Source organism: Hyalella azteca, unplaced genomic scaffold (assembly GCF_000764305.2).
Source record: "Hyalella azteca isolate HAZT.00-mixed unplaced genomic scaffold, Hazt_2.0.2 contig7133, whole genome shotgun sequence".
Classification (NCBI taxonomy): Eukaryota; Metazoa; Arthropoda; class Malacostraca; order Amphipoda; family Hyalellidae; genus Hyalella; species Hyalella azteca.
The window spans coordinates 439,448-459,093 of NW_025937263.1; the positions used below are offsets into that span (position 1 = coordinate 439,448).

A 19,646-nucleotide genomic window follows, 5' to 3' on the forward strand; every position below is an offset into this window, starting at 1 on the left:
ACTAAAGGAGCTTTAGAGAGTTCAAAGATAGCTAATTTATTGCAAACAAAGTATTTGTACAGAAATGAAATCTAACTATGAAATAAAGATCGCGTGATGCGATCGATTGTGGAACTATTAAAATTAAACCGATTCAGCGACATTTTTCCGCGCTTTCATAACATAACATAATAATAATAATAACAACAATAATAATAATAATAATAATAATAATAATAATAATAATAATAATAATAATAATAGCGTTTTCAGCGTCTATTAGGCCCTAGGCCTGTTGCCGATTCTTTACATCGCAGAATGTTCACAGCTTGTTGCGGTCTCGAACGCGCAACTCGCTGATTCAATTTTGCTTTGCTTAATTAACTGCCCAGCCTCATTGTCGATTCATACCATAAACTGGCGCACAGAGCTGGTATCGAACCCGCTCCTTTCTGCGCCAATCCTCGTACTCTGAGAACTGTAACCACTGAGCCATCTAACATAGTGATTTCTGTGCTGAAGAGTAGGCCTGACGTGGCCTGTCGCCGATTCTCCTACTTTTCGTGATATAATAACAGGTCCTTCGAGAGGATTTTTTTCCAAACTGACTATAGCTTGAAATAGCTAGTACTAGCCTTCTACCGGGTTGAATATGGTGCTGGGCATTTCAAGTCTGAACATATATTTTTCCATAGATTTATCTAGTCAGTTCTTGAACGCGTTCATACCAGGAGCGCCAACGATGTAATCGGGGAGGCTGTTCCACACGTCGGTGATTTGAAGCAAGAAAAAATGTTGTCGCATGGACGAGTTTCACCGCGCTCATGAAAGAAAACATTTAGCAAAGTTTTTAGCTAGAAATTAAATCTAACAAAAGTACGAGTCGGATTTTCCTAATATGATAGCCTCTATTGAGTTTTACAATTTTCCGGTTCTCTAATCATTTATGTGCTTCTAGCATTTAATTTTTATTCACGTGCAAATTATTCGTCGTTCGTCCATTGCCACCTGCATTCAATCATATCATTATTGGTCAACTAAACAAACTTATAAATGAATGAGTAACGATTTTTGGGTGTGTAAACACTGTTTTTTTATATTTTTAGGAATCAAGCATCTTCCCTAATTAATAATATGTATTTATACAAACAACGCATGTAGTTCAAAATGAAACAAGTAAATAAATAAATAATAGAGCGTCTGTATCAACCAGAATTTTTTAAACTACATATTTCCGCCCAATATTCTCATAAAGAATCAATTGATTAAAAAAAATAAAATTTTGCATGAAGTAAGATAACTAAGATCAAAATTTCCTCAACGATTGGTGAGTTAATTAATCGAGGATGGAAATAGTTGTTAACTTGACTGTTTTGTTTCTGCTCGTGGTGAGCCTTCCCTTCATCTCAGGAACTCCTGAGAATGCATCTCAACCTGGTGACAATGTAAGTAACGAATACATACTGTGCCTGAATTAGGGATATTTAAATACTCGTACGAGTACATCCGCTTTGTTGTAGTGGAACTGATATTAGGAACTGATTAGGAACTGATATTAGGAACTGATTGTTGCTGTTCAATCCTGAGAACATTAATATTTACATTTCTCGCTGCTTTAATTAAAGCATATATCACCCATAAAAGCTAGATTACTCACCGTAATAGTATTATTCAAATGACTTCCTACACGTGTGGGACATGAGTCATGACATACCTACCTCAATCTTATTTTGTAAGATTCATCTTTTAAAACAAATTGCCTGGGTTTTTCACCTGCTGGTAAAAAAATTAGAGTGACTGCCGAAAATTGTACTGTCTTTTTCCCTCAACATTCTATTGTAAAATAGAATAATTTTAACATATGCCAAAAATTGTATTGTTTTCTTCCCTCAACATTCTATCATAAAATACGAGTAGAATAATTTTAACGCATGTTATCACTACTCAGGTAATGTTCATTCCTGGAGACATTCACCCGTTATCACTGCGCTACATCGACGACAGCGGTAACATCACCATCATGAACTACACCGTGAACGATCGCTCGCTGACGCACTACAATTCCTCCCTCGAGGAAGTGAGATGCGCAGTTAAAAATAATATTTTTGGCTATGCCTATGTAAATATGTCTGTTGTAAATTGAAGTTTTATGCATTTCATCATGTAATCTCATTCATCGGGTATGATGGCATAAGTTATGATATTAGTTATTCATTAGGAAGACTTGGATTTTTCGAGGTCAGGAAATGCAGGTAAAGATATCTACTTTAAGAACACGACTTCTTCAGGCTGATAACGTCTGTACTGAACTCTTTTCCGCGAAACAGAGTACTTAAATTATCAACAATCTCATCTTAGGCAACTTTACTTGCGTTATCACACAATGAATTGCTATTAAAATGCAATGTAAAAAATTATTGTCTACTGAGTTGTGCTGTTGTGGTTCTATATGTTTATAAGATTTTTCAGATTTCAAATAAGATAAAAAAAATATAGTCCACAAATTTGGCTCATTAATGTAACTTTCAACGCTTATGTCTCTTATTTGTTCAATTTCTGGAAAAAATACACAAGATAACTTTTTTCTGTAGTTTGAGGCAGGTGTCCTGCGGAAAAACACTAATGGCCGCTTAGTTTTACACCTGCCATCGGGCCGGAACCTAACCATCTCTGTGGCTCAGCGCACAGTCGTGCGGCTCATCGACCACGACGGCAAGTCCGACATGAGCGTCGACCTCTCAGGATTCGAGAGCCTCACCATGGATGATCTCAAAAGTGAGTGATTCAAGCACTAAAATATCTTTTTTTTTTTAAATCCAAGCGATTACCAAAAACTATAAGTATCTTGGATATTTGCCATATCAGACCCTTTTTATTTCCGGCGGCTAGCTTTACGCCCAAATACTTGGGGTTGAAACAGCATTTTACAGTAATTTGAACACGAATTAGCAATACGCATCTTGCAGGCATTTAACCTGGACAAGACATTCAAATTTTAGTTGCAAAGTTTGATGAAAAATTTAAACGCGATTTCGATTTGTTAATTAGGAATTGTATTCCGAAATAGAAGCTGATTTCTAAAGGGGCGTTAACTAGCAGTGCTACGTGAAAGTTGAGTTGAAACGGGAATTTTATCAAGTCAAATTACTTTAATTCGAAAGTTATTAACTTAACAGGATCATTGGGAGACGGGACTATAAAAAATTGGGCCTGTGCATATATAAATAAGTTAAGCGAGATTAGAGAGAATACGATTCTGAAACATCAGAGAAAATCTATCGCGATGAAAGCCAGGTTGGATTGTTTTTATTATTCATGGTATACAGTCAACAATAACGAATTTACAGCTTCTAGCGAGAAAGCGAGAAATTATTACAACTATTTCTTTACTTAATGATGCTCTTTAATAATTTTCCTCGTGTTTTTATTTTTCTGATCCCCAACTTCAGGAAAATATTTCGAATACTAAAGATAGGAATTTTTGTTGTTGTTGTTGCATATATCATTTTTTATTTCATTTGGTTTCCTACAAGCGCGTGCAAGATGGCCGGAGGCGCTTGTAAGATGGCTGCACAGTTAGACAAATGCCCTACGGTTTCAAATGCTCTACGCATTGCATGCCATTTTTTCCCACTATTTCTGTTACTACTTTTCCTATAATATTTCAATTTTTACTGCTGCTATTACTTCTACAATTTAGTTTAAGCTGGAGGTTATGTTTGGCAGATGACAGCTCGCTCCTGCCTGTGCCATCGAAACCCTTGTCGTGGCCAGAGCCAGACTGGCGACCTCTGCGGTCCGTCACCGTCTTGGCTAATAGTTCAACCGTCACAATAACGCTCAACAGGAACAATCAGGTAACGCATACCGTTCTAGATAATAGTTCAACCGTTACAATAACGCTCAACAGGAACAATCAGGTAACGCATACCGTTTTAGCTAATAGTTCAACCGTCACAATAACGCTCAACAGGAACAATCAGGTAACGCGTACCGTTTTAGCTAATAGTTCAACCGTCACAATAACGCTCAACAGTAACAATCAGGTAACGCGTACCGTTTTAGATAGTTCAACCGTCACAATAACGCTCAAGATGGCAACAATAACGCTCAAGATGGCAACCTGCTTTCACTGTGTGCGTACCCTAATACATAAATTTCACACCTGCGCAATAGCTGGTATAATTTAAGGCATGTGGGTTTAGTCGCTTCTGAAGTAGATACGTAACTGATAGCCGTCGCAAAGGAAGTTAAGTCTTCAACCTATCCGAGATTCTTTGATATTTACATCGTCGCATTGGCTTCAACGATATCAGGTAAGTGGGCTTAGAAGTTCTCAAATTAGTTATCCATACGATAACGACCGCAATTGAACTTGGATCTCTACCAAACTCGCGAAATATAGTACTTACACATCTGCGCAGTGGCTGAAATAATTTCAAGTATGTGGGCTTAGTAATTTTTAAAGTAACTAATTTACGATAACTGCCGCAAATGAAGTGGGATCTCCACCAAAGACGGGCATCATGGCCATTTCACCACTGAAAAGTGGATGTAATAATTTAAGGTATGTGGGTTTATAGTCGTGCCTCAATTATGAAATATATAACTGTTACAAATGAGTTCGGTCTTCAACTAATTCGAGAATTTTGGCAATAATGCCACCAAACTCGAGAAATATGCTAATTTTACACTTGCTTATGGGGGCTGTAGATTCATGAATATGGGGATTAGTGGTTTATGAAATGTAGGTAAGTAACCGTTAACTGTCACATAGGAAGTCGGGTCTACAACTAATCCGAGGTTCTTGGCAATTTTTCAACTGCGTAAACGCTGTAATAATATCAGTTATGAGGTTATAGTCGTTTTCGAATTAGATAATTAACCGATAACAGCGGCAAATCCACTTGGATCCCCACTATAAACTCGAGAAATATGCTAATTTTACACCTGCGCAGGGGGCTGTGGTATTTCATGAATATGGGTTTAGTCGCTTATGAATTAGGTAATTAATAACGATAATGCAATTATAATAGCAAGGTCAAATTACTATACCTAGCTATATAGTTGCATATAAATTACTATAATGCTGTATTAATAACTTTATTGGGATAATGATAACTATAATTTTATATTTTGAACGTCAATAGAATAGATAATTTGTCTGGATAAATCATAAATTTTAGTAAAATTGTCATCCAATTTTTCTAATTGGGCTCAATGCATGTTTTAGCAAAGAACGTTAGTGATGCAAAGTCTGAAAAATCCAAGAAACGTGAGACTACCATCAATACCATAATTTTGATGTGTTTGGGTTCATTATATCAGAACTATCTTTGCAAGCAATAAATGTTAAAAATATGATAGATTTTACTAGATTGAAGAACAAGTAGAAGCTGAACAGCTAACTACGTTTTATTGTTGACATGCAGGTTTTCCACATCAATACAAACATCACTCATCCTGGTCTGGTGTGGTTCAAACCTCACGGTTTGGTGATGTTGGTCGTACATCCCCTCACATGTGTGGTCACCTACACCAACATCTTTCCAACATCCGAGTTTGGAGGCTATAGGTAAGCATTTAACTTATAATAACCCGAAGACAAACCATTCAAAACATAGTATTGACTCCACAATGAAGTAATCAGATTAGTGGTAAATATTTCATGCGTTCCAACTATATTTTGTAGAAATGATACCCTTAACATAAAGATTCGATCTAATAACTAAGGTTACCTCCAGTTTTATTTATTTTAGATACTTTTTATTTATCTTTCTATTTCTAACAAGTGAGTCTACGATTTGAACGGCCTGATTAGGTATCTAGGTATGACCGGAAAACGAAGTTTGACATTATTGCCTCAACAAAACGCTCAGAAATATTATGGTTTATGGTTAAAGAGTAAAACAAAATTTGACATTATTGCCTCAACAAAATGTTCAGAAATATAATGGTTTATGGTTAAAGAGTAAATCAAAATTTGACATTATTGCCTCAACAAAATGTTCAGAAATATAATGGTTTATGGTTAAAGAGTAAATCAAAATTTGACATTATTGCCTCAACAAAATGTTCAGAAATATAATGGGTTATGGTTAAAGAGTAAATCAAAATTTGACATTATTGCTCACACAAAATGCTCAGAAGTAAAATAATTACCAGCGCTTGCAATTTCCTCAGAGACCTCATCACCATCTTGAAGAGAGTTGCCCCTGGACGTGTAATCATCATTGTTGGACTGGTGATGTTTCTTATTTGTTTTTACTTTCATGCAGTTTATCCATTCACAGATTAGAGATGAGAGGAACTTTTCTAGTTATTTGAAAATAATTACTTGATTTCATTTCGAATATTATCTGTGCTTTTTATATGCTAAATTTACATGCCTTCACCCAAATATTCATATTTACCAAAATTATTTTGATCGCTAAATTCCTAATTTCTATAAGTGGCAAAATATGGGAAATTTTATGGGTGTGTGTTTCCACTAATCTAAGATCTTGACCTCAAGCTTTACACCTACATTATTATATATTATTATAATAATAATAATATAATATTATTCCTATGCTACCTACGCTGCCAAGGTTCATTTCAGTGTAATTTGCCGGTAGTTGCTCAAATAATTCTATTTAGAAACTAATGAATAACTCCAGTGCATGCAGAATTCAAGCTCATGGACAGAATCATCGTACCTCTGAATTATTTCAACTTGATATCCATTTGTTTTTAAATAACATATTGGTATGCAGCATATGTGTTAAAATACTTCCATACCTTCATATTTTTTTTAACTTACCCATTTTGTTTTACCTAATCTACCCATAAATTTCAATTTATTATACCTTCCAGTACGACGGTTCGCTCCAGATGCTGGATGCCAGACAATTCCTTAGGGACCAGATCGGCTCGCTGGTGTCAGAACAATACCTGTGAGTATTTTAGCGCCATCCGTTACATAACAATTCGATATCACATTTCAGGTGAATATTTTACGCGCGTTTGTATACAATAAGAAAATATTACAGATTACGCGTGAAGAAATCTAAAATATGTTATCTGCAATTTTTCCAAAACTTGCGAGTTCTCCGATGAATAATGTGCATTTGAAATCCCTGCAGTCAAGATCATACTCCTTTCAATGTGCACCTTAATTCAATTAAAGTACTGATCGAGGGACGAGTACGTCTAAATGAGATTTCATATTTCATATCAGTAGTATTCACGAAATTATCGTCACATTTGTATTCAGTGGCTTCACAAACAATGATAATTAATTATAAATAATACGCAGTTTGATCCTCTTTATTAGCATGATTGGGAACTTGAACGCATATGGATAACTACTTGCAAATTCAATTACTCGAGTGCAAGTCAGTAGAATGCTGCAAATCAATAGAGAGCAAGAATTTTTCTGCCGACTAAAGATGAATGTTACATTTTGTTTCAATCGTTTCATCGGAACAACCAACACTGTTGCGCATGGCTTATTATTTTAACTCTCTGAATGCATAATGATTTGTTAATTAATTATAACTCTATCGGAACTGCACCCGGCTGTATTAACTCAAACGCCGTTCAATTTTCCAAAAAATTTTCTGTCCGTTGTATCACAGTCAATTATGTAATCATTTTGGCATAAATAATTTGACAATTACCATTCTGATTTCATACCAAACCATTACATCATACATGGAAAACAAATTGATGCTTATCGTAGAACAAACACTAATAGCGTAAATTTCCCAATGTGATACATAATACCGATCCGCCTCTCAGGTTCCGCGATTCGTGGGCTTGGGTGTTTATGATGAACGGCGTGACGCTGGGAGAAGCGTTCAGCCCTAACCTGCTCCGAGACGCAGGGAAGGCGGTGCCTCGGAATGTAACTCTCGAGAATATCATCAAACTAGAGTACTTATTGAATGCCAAGAGAGTACAGGAGATGAAGTATTATGCATCACCCCCACTAAATAATGAGGAATCTATCGATCAAAATCGGAGTGATGTTCTAAATATTACGGTGGGAAAAAGCTCCATAAACTATCGTAAGAAGAACTGGACACTTCAAGCTTTATTACCAACTAATGGACATGGCGAAACAACAACAATAAAGTCTACATTCAAAGATTCGGGAGACTACGAAGATCATAATAATTCGCAACCTCCTGAGAAACCAGATGAAGATTATGACATTGAAGACTTTGAGTACAACAACATGAATTGGAACCTTCAGTTTTTTGGAAACAAGAATTTGAGCTCAAAAACATCAAGTCCTCTGATGCTCGATGCGAGGATACCTGTGCACGAAGATCCCATATGTGAGTGATGAAAATTACTTATGTCTTTCTTATCATGCAAATAAATATTTGCCTGTTGCCAAACTTTAATATTTCCAATTCTTGACAATATAAGAAACATTGTTATGTAGAATTGCATTGTTGAAATAATTATTTCTCATATTTTAAGTTTTACCTGGTGTTTCTCTGCATGAAAGACTTGTTGATGGAGTACGACAACTGCAAGATTTGGGCCGAGGCTGCGGAGTTGAACGCTCGCTGGGTAGCCCGGATGAGGTTCTGTCAGACGCACGATGGATACGGGAGCTTGTGCGACTGCAAGAAGCCATTCTTTTTTAAAGAAAAAAAGCCACTTCTGGAGGTTGGTGGACATCTTTTGTATTGATCCGATTTGTAATGTAAGCTTCGATGGCGAGTGAGATTGCGAATAATGTAACCTGAGAGAGCTATTATCACTAGTCAGTTTAATTCGCGAGTTCACCAAGAATTTTAATTAAGCCAATAAAACGTTAAGCTGTAAGGTTATTCTCATATGTGTTCATATATAAACGCAAATACATCTCAGTAATAACCTATTTCCTCACTCATATTGCAGGGCGTTTATGAAGAGGATATACCAATTCTCATCATTACAGCCAATCGCACTCTTTTACTGTTCAGGTTCGTCGATTCTGCCTTGGCCTGATGATCGCCTTTAATTCACATGTAATATCAACATTATAGTAGCATAAATGAATTCTCACCCTCTTTAATTTCTCTTGGGAAGAATTTGCAATTTGTTTAAACATTTCTGTTCTATATTCTTTAATTTTTCTTAATTCATATTTTTCATTAGTTATTTGATGACCCATTTCTTCATTCTTATTAATAAATGTCAGGTATCAATCAAGTTAAAGAAATCGCAAGATGTTCATGGCTGAACTTATTATTTAAATTATTTAATTAATTCAATTGTATGCAGGGTGCTGGAGGCGCTCGGCAGCCAGCCCGGCATCCACAAGGCTCTGGTGACGGTGGTGATGGATGACTGGAGGGAGGAGGTCGCGCAGTTGGCTTACATACTCGACATTAAGCTTCTTCAACATGCGTAAACTATTATAATTATTACCATTAAGTGTAATATTCTTTATTCTATTATTACCATTAAGTGTAAAATTCTTTGTGTTAAATTAATGTGTTCCGGCGACATATGTTGTCGCGGCGATATCATGTAACTTTAATCTCTGCTGGTCCAGGTACTTCTCCATTTATTTGTAACGTGTTTGGAAATTCTTAATTAATTATTATCTATATCGGTAAAAAATTTAAAGGAAGCCTTGTTTTTCAGGCCAGAAGGGACAGCTTCGGTTTTGGTCTCACGTAACCTTCGCTTCGGTCTTTTCCATATGCTTGAACTGTACCCTGATGCAAAACAATTCATCGTGCTAGAAGATGACCTTATACTATCTCCGGACTTTTATAAGTAAGAAATGCTTCGTCAAAAATATACAATTTATTTTAGAAACTCAATTCACGTATCAACCATCAAAAACGTCTGATATTCTGCATTAACAAGAATATCAGTCAAGTGCTATACACTTTCCTGGATCAATTTTTATACAGATATTCGATTCACACATATGTATACATATATATTCACAAGTATGGTAAATACAGATATTCGATTACCATTTAGCTTCATACAGTTAATTTTTTCAAAATTTACATTTACACTGCGTCTCTCCTCATGGAATTCATTCCACGCGCTTCCTTTAGGTACATGCAGCACACGTCTGGCATTTTCGAGCTGGACAAGACGGTGTACTGCGTGTCTGCCTTCAACCACTTGTCGTACCCACACACTTCCATGGACTCCTCCCGCCTCTACCGCGTCGAGTCGTTCCCTGCCTACGGCTGGATGGTGCCGAGGAGGGAGATCACCTACATACTACCTAGATGGTTTCCTCCCAATGTTGTAAGCCTGCTTAGCATACAATATATAATTATTATAATGTAATATATTATTATTTTATTATGCGTTACGCTATGTAATTTTTGAGCGTTACTTAGTCCTTAAATAAGATACACCCCATCACTGTGAGCGAGATTCATCTTCACCTAATCAATCTTAATATCTCTGTATTGATATTAGAGTGTCGTATTAGTGGATGGTGTAATTTATTTTTTTGCTTCTATCTTCTATTATATTCTAAATCAATTCTTGGTGGATCAACACATTACTGAATGTTTTGGAATAATCGCTTTTACTTCAAATGATCAAAACATTAGACTGGGACCTCAAACAGAGGAAAGTTTTTGGAATGTTTGCATTTTGATACCATTCTTCAAGACCCCTAACTATGATCACATGCTTTGGAGAGTTTGTTTATTTTAATCACACTTATCAAGACCCAATACCGAAACTTCAAACTGATGATTTTTGAGAAGTTCGTATTTTAATCGCACTTTTCAAGTCCCACGATCTGGACCGGAAGCCGGGGAATGTTTTTCTTGTATTCGTATCTGCATACCACTTTTAACGACCCGTGACAGACCCCAAACTGAGAATTTTTTCTAAAGGTTTATATTTTAATTGCATTCTTCAAGACCCACGACTGGGACTTCATGCTGGGCATGAGTCTACTCAACCACAAGAAGGAGTGCATCATTCCTGACGTGAACCGAGCCCTGCACGGCGGTACGGTGGGCCTGCACGCCCGGGCCTCTTGGTTCCACGAGCGCCACTACAGCCGCCGCCTCATCAACACCAACGCCTCAGCCGAGCTCATGCCCATGCACAGGTCGCACATCTTTCAGGATATTATGTCATAATTTTTTGTACAATGTTAGTAATAACGCCACACAGACAAACTGATGCTTATGCACAGGTCACACTCTCATCAGGATTTTATGTTTTAATTTTTTTACAATGTTAGTGCCAACGCCACATAGCCGAGCTCATGCCCATGCACAAGTCACACTTTCAAGAGGATATTTTGTCTTACATTTTTTTGTACAATGTTTGTACCAACACCACATAGCCAAACTCATGCTCATGCACAGGTCGCACTTTCATCAGGATTTTATGTTTTAATTTTTTTGTACAATGTTAGTAATAACGCCACACAGACAAACTCATACTTATGCACTTTACTCAGGATATTATGTGGCAATATTTTTGTACAATGTTAGCACCAGCGCCGCAGAACCATACAATTGTCCATGCACAGGTCGCACTCTCATCAGGATAATATGATTTCATTTTTCTTGAAGTTCTGCCCATGCGTCTAAAGTGCTAATAATTCAAAAATTGTTTTTGCAATTACTAGATTTAATTCACACTGTACCGTTATCTCTAATATGACAAATTTATTGATTACAATTGATAAATCGCAAAATACAACTACAATTTTAGTTGGCCACATACTTCCCTAACATTGGTTTAATAAGCGGATAGTTCATCTATTCGATTAGATCACAAATCATTAACCAAATTAGTGCTCTACTTTAATTATATTTTGACCATATCAGCTGCCGCTTCTTTCCCTAAATTAATAAGCCATATAATAATAAATGTAAATATATAAATAAACCATATTTAAATCACAGACTTCGCTCTGAAGAATACGAGGAATTAATGCATCGGCTAATTTCCGAGGCTCAACCCGTCAACGATTTCAGCTAACAATAAATATAAATATATAAATAACCCCTATTTAAATCACAGACTTCGCTCTGAAGAATACGAGGAAGAAATGCATCAGCTAATATCCGAGGCTCAACCCGTCTACGATTTCAGCTTGGAAAACTTCACGTTAGGTTATTCTAAGGTGAAGATAAAACGATAAAAATTAATGTGTAATTTCTCTTGTAAAATATTCTATTGTATCTTCTCTTGCTTTGGCTTAGCTCGTGAATGAAGGATCGATTCCGAAGAATCCCATTTACCGTGAACATCTCGATAATCACTTTCAAAAGATAATGAAGTGAAATGCGCGTTATCGCAGTACGCAAGTAAAGTAACATAATTTGGGAACTATGAGGAATATTCCATTCAGGATGAATATTCTGAATAAACTACGGGGTCACGGCTGCCTCTTCTTTACTCATAGTTTACTTTATTACCATTCAACTATGAATGAGAATAAACACAAACATAAATTAATCTTGAATTAAAACAAACTCCGATTTAATCAATTGTATAGCAAGAAGAATTTCTCTTTAGCTATCAAGTTTACGTGTTATTAAGTTTTGAACATGACTCTAGCTCTTTAATCACAGGTTACTGGCATTCGCATTCATCCTAAATTCAGTAAAGCCAAATTTATTTAAAACCGAAATATTGAATTCTGAAGTTCAATAAACGGTCATGTCATTTGTTGATCTTATTCTTCAAGGTTGATTAATAAGAAGAGGGCGATAATGTAGAGAATTTATCAAAAATATCGATGCAAGTACAAGTTTATTCCCATGTCTCGAATGCTAAATATCGTATTTTATAGAATATAAAATTTTTTGGGTCACGATAATTTTAAATGTAAGGTAATTTGTAGATAAGCTCTACCTTGTAATAATTATATCTCTAATTTTCTCGGCTTACAGACAGGAGCACACGTCCTTTACGTCGAACAGCCTAATTCAAAGGAGATGAATATAACTGGAGAGGTCATAGAAACCGAAGGCATCAATGAACCAATCTTCAAGACCGTCGGCGAGGTACTTAATGCAATCAAAAAATTATGTACGCATTTTTCTGTCTAATAAACCTGTATTGCCTGTGTCCTAGTTGTTACCTGGACACAACGGTAACCTTCGAATTCCCGGTAGTTTTCGGGCTCTTCAGCAATATTGAAAAGTCACTGGAAATCTCAGCGTTTGCAAAAAGCGTTCTTTATCATAGAATAGAATAGAAGTGTCGGCGCTGAAGAGATAGGCCCATGGCCTGTTGCCGATTCTTGAACTTTTCGTGACTTGATTCACAAGGGATCCAGCCTTTGGAACCCGATCTTTCCATAGCTGACGATTGATTGAGACAGCTGCTGGACTTATTGCCTGGTCCGTAATTTGCTAGGCATTTTAAGACTGAACATAAGCCGTCTGGTCCACATGACTTGTTTGGATTTACAGCGATAAGGCGCTTGAGAACCTCTTCTTCTTGTATTTCAAAGCTTGTTAATTTAGAGCCGACTGGGCGCTCCTCTATAGCTGGAATACTGTTCAAGTCCTCTTCAGTAAATACGCTACTGAAGAAATAATTAAGTACGTTAGCTTTGCCCTCAACAGAGGATATCTTTCGCTGATCTACTTTCAAATCAGAAATACCGTCCTTCATCTTGCACTTCGAGCAATTGGCAATTAAATTAAATAAAATGGCAATTAAACATTGAAATCTCGGCCTCATCATAGTTATTCATGATAAGGTATTTCGTATCCAGAATTGTGATTCCTAATAAATAAATTTAAGCATTTATATTAAATATGTCATGGATCATTTATGTAGCATGTAATTAGGGTATGAGTATTGAGGCTGCTATCTTTGACCAACTCCACTGATGTGTGGTCCATGAGTCAACATTAATCCAGCTTTCTCTTTACGATTCGGACTCGGCATTCCCTAGTCATATGGCCAACCAACACTGAAACAAGGTTCTCTTTTCTGACACAATTCTCAACAACAGTGTATGATCTTTATTTCTTAAGATAAAAAATATTAATATATATGTTTCAACTGTCTCTCATCAGCTTAGGTGTTTCGGCTTAATTATCATTTTTTATAAGGTGCCTGCAGGTGCAACCCTCGGGTGAGAAAGCTATTTTAGTACTCCCTCATTGAATTCTTGCTCATCCATCAAACCGAGAATATGTTTGATTTTCTCCAAATGAATATAATTAGGCAAAGTTTATGCTGTTGCTCTATACTATAATCTATTAAATTTATAAACAGTCCCACCGAATCTTACATAACAAAATGAATTATGTAGTGTGTGTGGAGCCTGAGTTGTCAATGAGCCAAGAGAAGAGCCGAGTACCAACTGATTTTGCTCATCAATCAAACCGCCAATATGTTTAATTTTCTCCAATGAATATAATTAGGCAAAGTTTGCGCAGTTTCTCAATACTATAATCTATTCAATTTATAAACCGTCCCCCCGAATCTTACATAACAAAACAAGTTATAAAGTGTGTGTGCAGCCTGAGTTGTCAATAGAATAGAATAGAAGTGTCGGCACTGAAAAAATAGGCCCATGGAGAAATGTTGAGCCAAGAGATAAGCCCGCGTGCAAATTGTTTCTGTATGGACAGGCGATGCGCGTGTGGAACACAGACGTGCGGGAGCTGCACAAGAGCACATGGCGGGTCAACTACCGCAACCAGACGTTGTTCGTCGTTGGCTGCCCTCGCGCCCCTTATTGGTACGTAAACTATGAACAAGAATAACAGCAACAGGAATATTTTGTTAGTGGGGTTTGGAAAAATGCACTATTAATAAGGGAAACATTACTATGATATATATATTTAATGTGTTCACTAAACACTGTTTTATTAGAATCGTTGCATGGTACTTCATCGTTGGCTGGTATAAAAACGATGGTCAATCGTTCTTTCTGTTTAGCTTTTTATTTACGAACTAATATGAATTTATTAGATTTGGTGAGAAAACCGTTGTGTTTTCGTGCGGCCATCTTGAATTTATTATCAATAGTTGAAGCATATATGAACTATGACATTGAGTTGCTGTATGTGCCCTGTTGTTGGGAGGTTGAAAACGTTTCAAACAGCGGGGCGTAGAGAAGAGACAGCCGTGACCTCTGCAGCAGCCCGCACTACTTTACTTTCACTGCCCCAGAACATCATCTTCTTCTTCTTCTTCTTCTTGTTCTTCTTCTTCTTCTTTTTCTTCTTCTTCTTCTTCTTCTTCTCTCACATTCATCTATCTGAACGCTCTGCTCGCGAGATAATTTTTTTAGTTTGCCATATGTATTAACTTTAACGCATTTCAAATGCCGTCAATTACATCCTTAACGCCAAGAAATTATCCTAATATAGACGGTGCACAATGAGACCTTATACATATTTACGCTGATGTGCATAATTCAGATGTTATGTAGCGTAAATAAAGTATGAATATTAGCGCTTGTACATCCGCGTCTTCACCACGAACATTGGATTGCCGCTTTAATGCCGCTCTAAAGTAATTAAAATCCGGAATGTGGTTCAATTATTTTCACGACAGTTCAGTAATTTATTCATAAAATAATAGTTCACAAAATGTAGTTTGTGAATTATTATTTTAGATATCTATAAATCTGACGAGTGTTTCTCATGTCATAATATCGAGGGTGACGGGTAAAAAAATTTGAACGGAGTAGAGCGTCCTTCTTGGATTGGTATCCAGGATCTGGCAAGGCTGTCAGCTCTCATCATCCTGACGTCCTTGGCTAGTGGCATCCTAACAAGGCCGTTCACGGCAATCCTTTTGTTGTTAGGTCAAGAGAGGGCAGTTGCTTTACTTAGGATGTGATAGTTACAAATTCTCACGTAAATCCTTTCAGAAACATAATTGATAAAATATCTTCATATGAGTTTCTGAGGCTGGCAATAAAGATAAAGGACATTTTCAGAGTACAACAAAAGCGATGCTACCATATCGTGAAATATAACCTTATAATATTCCATTGCTCAAGGATGCATGACAGCCAAATAGCTGAGCCGATATTCTCCACAAAAAAAAAAAAAATGCGGTAACATCTTCGTATGCATGTACTTGTCAAATGCTGGAAATATAACACATATAAATATCTTCTATTACTATTACATTCGTTCACTTGAGACATAATACATTATTTTCACTGAACCATCTCATAAAGTCAATTCTTAATGTTGTTACAATGCTTATTATGATGCATTCTTTTCTGTCTTGACTTGTGGGACAAAGAAACATCGAGTACATTGTCGGAAGACGGCATCAGGCTCAAAATACTATCAAATATCTTCACAATATCCAGAAATTTAACGCTCGCAATCATCGCGTATTTGTTGTGTATTCAGACACAAATAATGCCCGTATAAATGTAACTCAAAATGAAAGCGAATTGTACAGGATCTGCTTCTCAAGCATGGGATCCTTGAACTCTTTTGTGACGATCTCAGCTCTGCTGGTGGTCGCCTGCACTTACAGTAATTAGAAGGTCATTGTTTGCGTTTGTTTGGGTCTACCAGATCAGTTTTAACCCGGAAAAAGATGTATCAGGAATTATCCGTTCTCTGCTCGTAATGTGTAAGAAGGTGTGACACTGTTTTGTCAATGATCTATTTATTTTTCTCGGTGTGCCGAAATTCTGAATACAGTGCAGATGAAGATACTGCAAACACATTATTATTGCTGCCTGCCGATACACTATACATGAATTCTGATTCGAATTCGCTAGAAGTCTGGGATTTTTGTAATTCTGCAGCTTCGGACTGAAAAATTCGATCTTTTTTGTTGATAGTTCTATATTTTCACCGGCAATACTAGAGTTTAATCGCCTACCAAATTTGTTATTGTAATCGAGAAAATATATAGCAAGTTTACTTTTTTATATAGATTATGTGCAATAAGCTCGAAGCACTGCTAGATTTGAAAAAAAAACACTATCCCCATGTTCGTTTCGAAGCTATTGAAGTTTTTGACGGAGGATATTTAATGAAGAGAAGTCTAAAAACGGCACTTGAAATATTGTGTACCACGTTTCAGAAGATAATTTCTTGGATAATATAAATAATAATCATATAGAATTAGAGGGCTACTTTATTTTTCAGCCGTTTGGAACTAATGAAACCATTAGACACTGAATTAAAATTGTTATCAGAGTATTTCGCAAAGGAGTGACGCACCAGAAACTATGAATGCCAAGAATTTCCTAAATTTAGCATATTTTGTTCATTGCTACAAGGTGCATTTGTTATATCGTAATAATATACATCGATACTTATTCAGAGACTTTGCGGCTGCATGTGAACATTCGAAAAAGAGGCATAATTTATATCTTTATTACATCTCAAGTTACTTGTTGCGTTCAATCAACTTATTCATCATTGTTCATTGTTTTCCCAAAAGTTATTAATTTGTAATTTTATTGATGTGTTACGCATTACTAACTCAGATTTGGTTTCCAACAGCAAACACATGCCGAAGAAATACCAAGTGCTGGCCATCGCCGACCCTAACGAGCTCACGGAACTGGTGAAGGATGAATATCTGTACGCTCATATTCGCAGGATACCATTCCGCTACCACCACGACCACCAGGACCATGTGTGGCGTACCATGAACACGCATTGGAATAGTGGCGTTCACTAAAACACTTTTTCTCAATATGACCACCATGGCCACGTATGGGAACAATGGTGATCACTAATTTATTTTTTTACTTTCATTGTGACCCATCATCATCATCAACACCCATTTTTACTATGGCTAACATCACCAGATATTTTGCTAGTGGTGGTCACAATCCCCTCCTCTTTCATCATCACAACTATATATGACCCCGCATCGTAACGTTGTGGTGACAATATTTCCTTCTACATCTCCACAACTATGACCATCTGTGGAGGACCATGACTGTTATAAACTTCTTGCCATCACGGGTGGACAATGATGGCATTAACCCTCATGCCATTCTCAATGATCAAATTAATAACAATGGCTTTCATTTCGTACTTTATTTCCGTACATTTTTCTGCGACGCTGCCTCATATGTTGACCGAAAATGAGCCCCGCAAAACGTTGCCTCATCTTTTTATGGCAAGAGACTTGAGCCTGTAAAATATACGACGTGATCTGCGAAATCTTCAACATTTATTTTCTTTTCAAAGATTAACGACTCAATAACAATTTAGCGCCAAATATTAACTAATATGAAGTTTAACGAGGCAACAAATTATCCTTTGTTGAGTTTTGATGGGAAATTAAGAGCCTCCATGACATGAGAAGTTCTCAGCACAAGTTCTCAGAGCTGCTGCAGCTTCTTCGCGATTTTCCGGTCTCATGGAATAAAACAACTGACATTTGTGACAAGTTCTGCACTACAAGTAAATATTTTTAGTTAGTTAGTAATTTTTTGAGGTTGGCATTGGAAGACAAAATTCCCGCCCATAGGTCACTTTTACTGGGTGCCCCACTCCACGAGGAGGGCGTCTCCGCCGTTATCCGGGAGAAGCGGGAGGGCTTGGAGAGGATGGTGGAGCGTTTAAAATTAATTGATAGTCATCAAGCATTTACGCTTTTAAAGAATTGTTTCGCTCTACCTAAACTCCAGTACGTCCTACGTGCGTCTCCTGCATATACGCGGGTAGGTGATTTGGAGCGGTTCGATGAGGTGTTGGTTTCTGCCCTCTCGACCATCACCAATGTCAGCTTCGAGCGCGAATCTCTTGAACAAGCTGTGTTGCCGNTGTCACGGAAAACCTATCTCCTCCTAGAGTTTTCAAGCTACAGCAATGAGACATATACCGTTCGATTCGTAAAGACCAGGCCTATCGACTCCATCATTCCTTTTTTTGAATTTCGGTCTGGTTCGTTTTTTATATGGGGAAGAAGGGGGCGGGGAGGGGTGAAAAATGTAAAAATGTGTAAAAATGGGAAAAAACGTCATAAAAAAAAACTAGGTGGAAAATGAAAAAAAAGAATGATAGAGTCGATAGATATGGTCTTTACGAATCGAATGATACGTGTCTCGATGTTGTAGAATGATATTTGTGGGAGAAGATAGATTTTCTGAAGTACTCTGAAGTACCCCTTTTTAGCCGTTTTCTATGAATTTCACATTTTGACATGAATTTCACATTTTGAAAGACAAAATTTATGTTCCAACCTCCGGAGATTTTTGTATTGAATGGAGTAATATAATTAATGCTATTTAATTGCAATGGCAGAGAAGAATTCTGGTGGTTCTTAATTCTTTGAAGCAATTTCTTGTACGCACACTCTGGGCGACGTAAATTAAGTAAACTCAATAATTTATTGTAATTTGCCTAATCTGGTCCACAGAGCAATTAATTACTACGTATTCAATATTACTCCATACAAGGTACTTTATATCATCATAGGTTTATTTTTCATGATGATTTTTAATAGCCGTCGTTGCGCCGTATATAATTGAAAGTTTTATAAGGTTACCCCATCTTCCTGAACATTTTACTCCAACATTGTACTCGAATTGACTCAAGTAAATTGGATCACTTTAATACTCATTACAAACCTTTTATTATAACTGTTAACGGCGTGGCCTCTCACTCAGCAAATGAAATTCGTATTTTGCAAACAGTGACACATTTTCTGCGCGTAGCACTGATACGCCCTCATGACAAGGCCAAACCGGGTCAAGATAACCCACATAT

General features: G+C 36.8%; 1 protein-coding gene across 1 annotated transcript; it reads left to right on the plus strand.

Moving 5' to 3' along the window:
- Nucleotides 1-1,166: 1,166 nt before the first annotated feature.
- Nucleotides 1,167-18,391, plus strand: LOC108679222. The gene is made up of 18 exons (XM_047881135.1): nt 1,167-1,424; nt 1,928-2,056; nt 2,571-2,754; nt 3,706-3,962; nt 5,412-5,554; nt 6,163-6,223; nt 6,835-6,914; nt 7,762-8,303; nt 8,480-8,643; nt 8,878-8,942; nt 9,244-9,369; nt 9,610-9,744; nt 10,038-10,236; nt 10,869-11,062; nt 11,989-12,091; nt 12,864-12,977; nt 14,565-14,674; nt 17,424-18,391. The coding sequence occupies exons 1-18, from the start codon at nt 1,326-1,328 to the stop codon at nt 17,602-17,604; spliced, it is 2,886 nt and encodes a 961-aa protein (XP_047737091.1). The 5' UTR covers nt 1,167-1,325; the 3' UTR covers nt 17,605-18,391.
- Nucleotides 18,392-19,646: the final 1,255 nt, after the last annotated feature.